This window comes from Xenopus tropicalis, chromosome 8 (assembly GCF_000004195.4).
Source record: "Xenopus tropicalis strain Nigerian chromosome 8, UCB_Xtro_10.0, whole genome shotgun sequence".
In the NCBI taxonomy this organism is placed as follows: Eukaryota; Metazoa; Chordata; class Amphibia; order Anura; family Pipidae; genus Xenopus; species Xenopus tropicalis.
In genome coordinates, this window is record NC_030684.2 from 36,008,036 (window position 1) to 36,016,632 (window position 8,597).

The following is an 8,597-nucleotide window of genomic DNA, read 5'->3' on the forward strand; positions in this document are numbered from 1 at the left end:
TACATTTTTATGAAAATAGTTTATTTAGATGAATCAGGGTTTTACATATGAACTGCTCATGTGTATGTCTGCATGCCCATATTTCCATTAGGGACAGATTTAACAAAATCAATCTGCTCTATATAAAGAAGTTCATTAGTGCAATGGTGTGGAAAATATGTTTCTGCATGTTGGCACATTATATGGAGCATTAAGTATATTCTTTGGTCCCATGGCAGGAAATCTATCCATCTGCTCCCTACTTGCCCGCATATTTCTTGTAAAGATCCATATATTCCTGCACATCATCTGAGGAGCCCAGAACTATTGGCATTCTCTGGTGGATGCTCTCAGGAACTACATCCAGCACTGGTTCAAGTCCATTAGTAGCCATTCCCCCAGCCTTCTCCATGATATAAGCCATAGGGTTACACTCATACAGAAGCCTCAGCTACAAAAGGAAAGGAAGAACTTTATGAGAGGAGTTCATTCTATTTATAACAGTCATGCCATCAATTGCAGCTTTTGCTCCTTTACAGACCAACAGATTACAGAGCAGAGAACACAGTTTAACACGTATTAAATATAGTTTAGGGAAACATGCCGCCCTGTACCATCCCATGATGCAGTAACAAATCCATTATTCCACTAAAGGTATTGTCCAATGAACAGCTTAATGCTATTTGCTTAGTGTCACAATAACCACTTGGGCCAGTCCAGGTCAGTCTGCATACACCCTCCCCCTAAAACTATATTAATGAATTAATAGCAATTAACCTATGTTCAATAGATTTTGGTTGATTTGAACTTCCAGAAAGAGTCCTTATCTGAAAAACCCCACACTATAAGAATAACAGATCCCATACCTGCATTACTGCCCCTGCTTATAAAGCACTACAATGGTCACCAATTTTTTCATCCCCTCCCCACATTTAAATCAAATTTAAAATCAGAATTCTATCCATCTCAAACACCTAGTAAAGTTAAAATAGGCTGGATGACTTTATGTCTAGATAAAAGAAATACATACATAGTTTTTCTATAATTTAGACCACCAAAAATTAATGCTAAAAAATAATCTAAAAACTAAACCCTGTAGGATTGTATTGCAACAACTATGGATTTGTGCAGCTTAACGGACTTCCTGTTTTCTGGATATATATATACATTATATAATGTACATATATACTGTATATATATATATATTATTTGTGAAATAATCCTTAATAAGTATGAGTATTACCTTTCCTTTTGGGCTCTTTGTATTAGCAGGATACAAAAAAATTCCGCCATATACTAAAGTTCGATGAACATCTGCCACCATTGATCCAACGTATCTTGCACCGTATGGTGAGCTCCCATCCTAGTAAAGGAAAAAAAGCACAGCTAAAAACTATATATAGCATTTCTATGTATATAAGTGAGGTCAGGTGACAAAAAAAAAAATTTAATTTCAGCTAGTGGGTCAGTCTTTAGAACATATACAGTATAGTACCTGTGTATAGTACCTGTGGGATGAAAACTGCAGCAAAAGTTCAAAGTTGGTTTTTGGGTAAAGTTTACAGCCTGCAGATTCTTCTTTTTTTTTAGTCTTCAATTCTGCACTGGCTCCAGTTTGCAAAATCTCCCGATCCCTGTCTGCATCTGCGCCTTGATTGGTCAATTTTACTGCCCGTCAAGAAAGCTGTGCTCTGATTGGAGAATCCACAAGAAGAAAGATCCAATCAGAGCACAGCTGATTTCTGCAGAGCCCGGAGAAGATTTGCAGGACAGTGCAGAAACGGAGCCAGGTTGTTTTTTTTTTTTTTTTTTTTTTTTAGGTGCTCACTTTCTGACCTAGACCAAATGAACAGTAGTTGGAGTACTGTCTAAAAAATACCAGGCGGTCCACCAGCTGAGCGTCACATTCAAGAAAGTGGGACTCCTTCCATCACACCATATCAAAGACCCTCACTCTTGGAGGTACTGCACACCATCATATATTAAGAAACTGTGTGTCAACAGATACTGAATGCATAAAACCTATACCTTGTACTGTCTCTACAATCTGACCAGGAGGTACTTAATCATACATGTCTAACCATTATAGTAACTAGCTGACTGACACACCCACACAACATAAATACACGCACTCTTACTGGGTTTCAAAGCAACTGCTCACTCTCATTTATGCAAGCTTCCAAAGCCACTTTGCAGGCACTCTATTGAATTTTCTAGTTTATGGTATTTTTTTTATATAAAACATTTGCAGAAAACTTTAAACATTTGCAGAAGTCTTTAAACAGAATCAAGCACTAACCTCTGGGAATTTCTTCCTCTGCACATATTCAGTAACTGCCTGATCACAGTATTTGGCATAGCCCTCGTTGAGACTATAGATATTGCCTTTCTTTTTAATTTTCACGTCTTTGTTAACTAGAATGAACTCTCCGATTGCCTAAAAGGAAAGACAAGCCACAGAAGTTTTAGACATAAATCACAAGTAATGTAAAATGCTTAAGAAGGGCTTTGATTCATGAATGCATGCCAAAAACCCAGTGTGTTTATATTCCTCTTTATTACAATGTAGAAGAAGAAACAGCAGATGAGCTATTGGCTGTGGATGAATTTAGGAAATATAGCAGGCACATCTCACCATGGAATACAGTTTGTTTTTTTTTTGTTTTTAAAAAGTCTCATACCGCAAAATAAGGTTCTCTGGATGACAGATGGTTCTAGAACTTGAAATAGAATTCCTCTACTGTATAAATCATTGATTAGTCTGGACAAAAGGGTACAATTTAACATCCATCAATAAAAAAACAAAGAATAACCGAGATGTTTAGGAATAGGAAAACAATGAGCCAATGTATCTAGAGATATCACCATAAAAATATACAGTAATGCACCAGTCCCCCAACTGTGCCACGCGATCCAGTGCCTTGGTTGGAAAAAACCCAGTCTAAAGCCAACTAGGGTGATATTTGGGGATAAGGTCACTTTTTTCAGCTAGATATTCTTAGATTTAATGTCAATAAGGGTGTAATATGGGATAAGCCAAAGGTAAGCCTTGACCAAATGATCATGTTTAGAGTGGGCTTCAGAAATAGCTATCAAATTGCATTTTGAGGTCAGGAAGGAATTCACTTGGATTTCCGTTTTGAGGCAAGTCAGTACTTTTTAGTGGATAGCTCAACAACAAAAGACTACAGACCCTACAAAGAGGAGAAAGACACAGTCAGATGTACAAAGTGTTGGGGAGCCACACAAGCATGACATTTTTGGGGGGGTGCCAAATAAAGGCTGTGATAGGCTACTATGTAGCTCCAGGTGTACTGCTGGCCTGCAGGAGGCTCTGCTTGAAGTAAAACTGTGTTTTAAAAATGGAAGCCTGCTTTGAGACCACTGGGAGCAACATCAAAGGGGGTGGTGAGCAACATGTTGCACCTGAGCCACTGGTTGGGGATCACTAAACTAACTATGGTATACCATAGTGCAACTGGCTTGAGCTGTGCATGTATTCAATTACAATTAGGTGCTGATAGGCGGTGTAGGGAATGGTTTGGGAAGCAAAGCACAGTTCAAGTAAGCAACACCTAGCAGGTACACAACATAAACAGTTTATAGTTACTCACAGGGTCAAGCATGAAACAGTTCACACCATATTGTGTGGCAAGGACCATCATGGTGGCACTACCATAGAGAGCATAGCCCGCTGCAACAATATTGCGCCCTGGTTGTAAGGCATCCTTTTCCGAAGGCTCTCCCTCAGATACCTGGAAAAGAAAGAACTTGTTAATTCCTGTTTCAGTTATATATTGACATTTAGTAAGCTGCATTCCTTTAAAGCAAGATGTAATTAAAATAGGCTAATTCTGCGCTGCATGCAGTTGCTGCTCCCTAGCATGCATGCTTATGTGTAAATCATGGGGTTTAATGAACAGCTCTAAAGTAGTCACTGGAGTGTAACATTAAATCGCATCGACGTTTGGCTTATTTCTCCAAGAACTGCAAGATTGTGTGTCTGGGTAACTATTTCTACAGATTAATGGTGGAGTTGTGATTTCCTCACCAGAATTCAACAGTACATCACGAGATATCTGGACTTGCCTTTACAGGAAGCAGGCCACCCTGTAATTCTATAATTTAGCGTTTATAAACCTCCATGATATCAGTGATTGGATTGACTTAGCTTAGTATCAGTTACAAAGCGATGCTCACATTGTACTAGATAACAACTGCATGCTGTGACTGGAAGTGACCCAGTCTGCAATATTTACCAAAGGATACTTTAAGCAATTAGTCAGTCTAATGCATGAGTGAGCTATCAGAGAAATCACTAGTTCATTACATTTCCTTGGCCTAACGGAGGGCCACACTATACATCATCCCTATAAAGAGGATGAGGTGAGGTAGCTGTAGAAAACACATACTTCCGGTATTATTAAACAAGTATCTTACCTTTCTGTAGACAGCGAAAATGCTACCAATAGAAGCAAGGCATTCAATGTTTGAGGAGCCATCCAAAGGATCAAAACAGACCACATATTTTCCCTAACAAGGTAATATAGTACAATTAGTGTTTCCAAATCACTCCTTCAATTACTTTCCATTCAAAGATTAAATCACTATGTTAAAGGAGAAGGAAAGGTAAAAACTAAGTAAGCTTTATCAGAAAGGTCTATGTAAATACAGCCATAAGCACTGAATCCTCAATTAAAAAAAACACAGGATTTATTGTCTTTTTTTTGTAAACATGTACTTCGATATCAGACTTCCTCTGGAAAATTCTTCATTCCTGGGGCCGGAGTCTGCGCAGCTCTCTCCTCTCTCCCTTCTCCTGCTCTCCCTCCTATAAGATTGCAAATGAATTCACTCCCCCCTTCCCTTAGGAATGTATGATCTGAGCTACAAACGGCTAGAGCTGCAGCAGGAAGCTACAAAGGCCAAGCTAAAATGGAAGCTGCTATCTGAAACGGAGGGAGTCTCTAGGGCTTTTTACTCATTTATTCTGCAGAATAAATATGGGGCTCTAACTAGCACTAATGTGGCAAATCTATTGGCAGTAAAATGCCAAAATGACTTTCCTTCTCCTTTAAGCACACACCCGTTTCTCAGGCTCCACAATAAGGGCATGCTGGTCCTCTTCAGACACAAGGACACAGGTACTGTATGATGATTTCAACATGTTGACAACCAGGTCATTGGAGAGGACATCAAGTTTTTTCACTTGGTCTCCCGTCACATTGGTGGATCCAGCAATCCCACAGCTAGAAAAAGCAGGAAAGCAAATTGAATATAAATAGGTAGTAAGCCTTATATCTGCAAAAGTCAAATTCCTGATAATAGGCACATTAGATTCAAAAACAAAGATTCCACTGTGACAAACTAAACATAATTGCAGAAGGGCTGCACAAAATGTGTAATGTAATCACTGCAGCCCAGAAGGTTGCATTCATTAAATGCAACACAGATTATTTAAAATGATCTAGTCACCTAAATCTTCATCTACATAAACTGTTAAATAGTCATGCAATATGTGGTATTTCTAATTTGAAACTGGGGGAGGTGGCAACCAAAGTCAATTCTGGGTTTAATAGCCTTCATACTGTTCCAAACAGGAGATGAAAAATCATCTTTCACTGATTTAAGCACTAGTGTCTGCAACTAGTTAGACAGGGATACCACCCTTAATCAGTTTAAAACTATATCGTATGTGTATATAGTTTTGGGTATAAATGTACCCAAAAAGCCTGCACATATGAGAAAATCACATTCACTAACACCAATGTCATTAAGGGGTTGTCCACTTTTGAGTTAACTTTTTGCATGCTGTAGAGATTAATATTTTGAGAAAAATTGCAATTGGTCTTCGTTTTTTTTTATTATTTGTAGTTTTTTTTAATTATTTCTGTTTTTGTTCAGCAGCTCTCCAGCTTGGAGTTTCAGCATCTAATTTGATGCTAGGATCCTAATTGCCTTAGCAACGAGGTTATGGTTTGAATGAAAGTCTGATATATGAATAGGGGAGGGCCTGAAGGTGAAAAATAATTAATAACCCCCATTTGAAAGCTACAAAGAGTTTAAAGAAGAAGGCAAATAATTCAAAAGCTATGAAAAACAAATAATTACCACAAATTGAAAAGTTGCTTAGCATTGGCCTTTCCATAACATACTAAAAGTTAACTTAAAGGGGAAACACCCCTTTAATACTGACAGAGGTTTCCTATGTTACAAACATACAAGCATCTAATAGCCATGTGGCTTTTCTGCTTTTAAACAGATGGAGCTTTTGTGCAACACGGAGCAGTGGAGAGACTGCCTATCAGCAAACTTTCAGCACTCTCCCTCCTGCCTGCAAGCTTGCTGTCACATCTATTTGCTTTTAGTGCAGGAGGGAGAGGGCTCCAAAATGTTTTTGCAGGGGGGCCCAGGAAACTGACAAGCAGGTATCTCAAGCTCCTGTCTTACATGTGCCTTACTCCACTGAGAGCACTTTGTAACATTTTTAGGGGTGACTTACCTTTGATTTGATCGTTGCTGTGTAACAAATAACTGCAGCTGAAACAGGTTTATGGAACAGCAGCAGCTACTGAGCCCTTTTCAGTTTGTTTGCCAAAGCCTTGCTTTGTAAGTTTAAAGGGAAGATTATAAAGCAATATGTTTCAGTGGAGCAACATTTATATTGCTGCTTTATGCCGAGTTTAGGGATAAGCTCCTTTACATAATTACAACCACTTTGCCCATTAGGGTTGATTTGCCACCTTAAGCTGGCAATACATATTAAGATCCACTCATTTGGTGAGGTCACTACAGTGATTAGTCTGATTTGGCCACTTCCATTTTGGGCTAAATTAGGCTGGTCCAAATGATGACTGCATCAACGTGCAGATGTGGTCCCTGCCCAGTGGGATTTTCAAACCTGCTTATAGGAGAAGGAACGGTAAAAATCACTTTGGGGAATCAAATGTTAGGCACCCCCCAGTGACTTTAACCGCTTACCTTTTACCCCGGGCTGGTGCCCCTGTTAGGAGAAAACCGCACCAGACAGGGTAGCTGCTGTTTCCTCTATCATCTGTCTTCTGAATGCAGTAAACTCTGGCTTTTCACTCTTCCGCGCATGCACAAGCTTGCAAAGACAGAAGTAGTAAGAACAGACGCTCGCTGCAGGTACCCCGGCTTGGTGCTGTTTTCCTCTTACAGGAGCAGCACGGGGTATAAGGTATAGGGGGTGCCTTTCCTTCTCCTTTAATAGATATCGGCCAGTATTCATTCACATACCAGGGAGGCCAGCGGTGAGGGCCTATACACAGGTAAATTAGCTGCCTACTCAGTGTAGAGGGGTTGAATCAGCAGGGTGTATGGCCAGCTCTAGATGCTAAATTGCACCAGTACATTTGCCCAGCAACCAGTCAGATATTTGTTTTTAATTTAGCATTTGTAATAGATTGCTGAATACAAATGGCTGATTAGTTGCTATTGAAAATTGCACTGGTTCAATTTAGCACCACTAAACCCACTGTTGCCAAATCCTTATGTGTATGCGCAGCTTTAGAGCTATGAAAGCCAATTAAGAACTGCTAAATGGCTGCAGGCTTAGCGAATACTTGTTCAATAGAGAACAGCCATGGCATTCTTCTAGGGTCAGCTGGCAGTGCAATTATTACCCTCATGGCATGGCAGTATTATAGTGGGTACCAATGGGCAAAAACAATTCTGGTTGGGGGGGGAATGACGGTATTATAGTGGGTACAAAATGATAGTGGGTACAAATGGGCAAAAACAATTCTGGTTGGGGGGGCATGACGGTATTATAGTGGGTACAAAATGATAGTGGGTACAAATGGGCAAAAACAATTCTGGTTGGGGGGGCATGAAAGTATTATAGTGGGTACCAATGGGCAAAACCAATTCTGGTTGGGGGGGGCATGACGGTATTATAGTGGGTGCAAAATGATAGTGGGTACAAATGGGCAAAAACAATTCTGGTTGGGGGGGCATGACGGTATTATAGTGGGTGCAAAATGATAGTGGGTACAAATGGGCAAAAACAATTCTGGTTGGGGGGCATGACGGTATTATAGTGGGTACAAAATGATAGTGGGTACAAATGGGCAAAAACAATTCTGGTTGGGGGGGCATGACGGTATTATAGTGGGTACAAAATGATAGTGGGTACAAATGGGCAAAAACAATTCTGGTTGGGGGGGCATGACGGTATTATAGTGGGCACAAAATGATAGTACAAATGGACAAAAACAATTCTGGTTGGGGGGGGGCATGACAATATTATAGTGGGTACCAATGGGCAAAACCAATTCTGGTTGGGGGGGGCATTGTACTCACAGGTTGGCCAGCCCAGCTTTGCGCACGGCGGAAGAAATAGCTTTTACAGCGGTGCAGATTGAGTTAAGTAGTTGGGTTAGCTCCCCTGTACCCTTGGCTTTCCTGCCCTCTTCCATCACGAAGCGAGTCAGGGTAATGACATCGGTGTTGAACGGAGACTGGTCGCTCATGCTGACTGCACTGGGATTCCTTGGCTGAGGGACCGCACTGAGACGGCACACAAATGGACACGCCCCCAACCCTATAGTGAGCCAATCAGGAACTGCGACTTAGGAGAAGAAAGAGGCGACGTT

General features: G+C 40.4%; 1 protein-coding gene across 1 annotated transcript; it reads right to left on the bottom strand.

Annotated features, from left to right (window-relative positions):
* LOC100485303 (fructose-1,6-bisphosphatase 1-like) lies at positions 1 to 8,575 on the bottom strand. Its single transcript, XM_031891581.1, has 7 exons — positions 8,305 to 8,575; positions 5,066 to 5,228; positions 4,420 to 4,512; positions 3,594 to 3,734; positions 2,279 to 2,416; positions 1,223 to 1,342; positions 1 to 430 (listed from the first exon to the last, which is right to left on the bottom strand). Exons 1-7 carry the CDS (start codon positions 8,472 to 8,474, stop codon positions 239 to 241), a joined length of 1,017 nt encoding a protein of 338 aa, XP_031747441.1. The 5' UTR covers positions 8,475 to 8,575; the 3' UTR covers positions 1 to 238.
* Between the last annotated feature and the right edge of the window lie 22 nt (positions 8,576 to 8,597).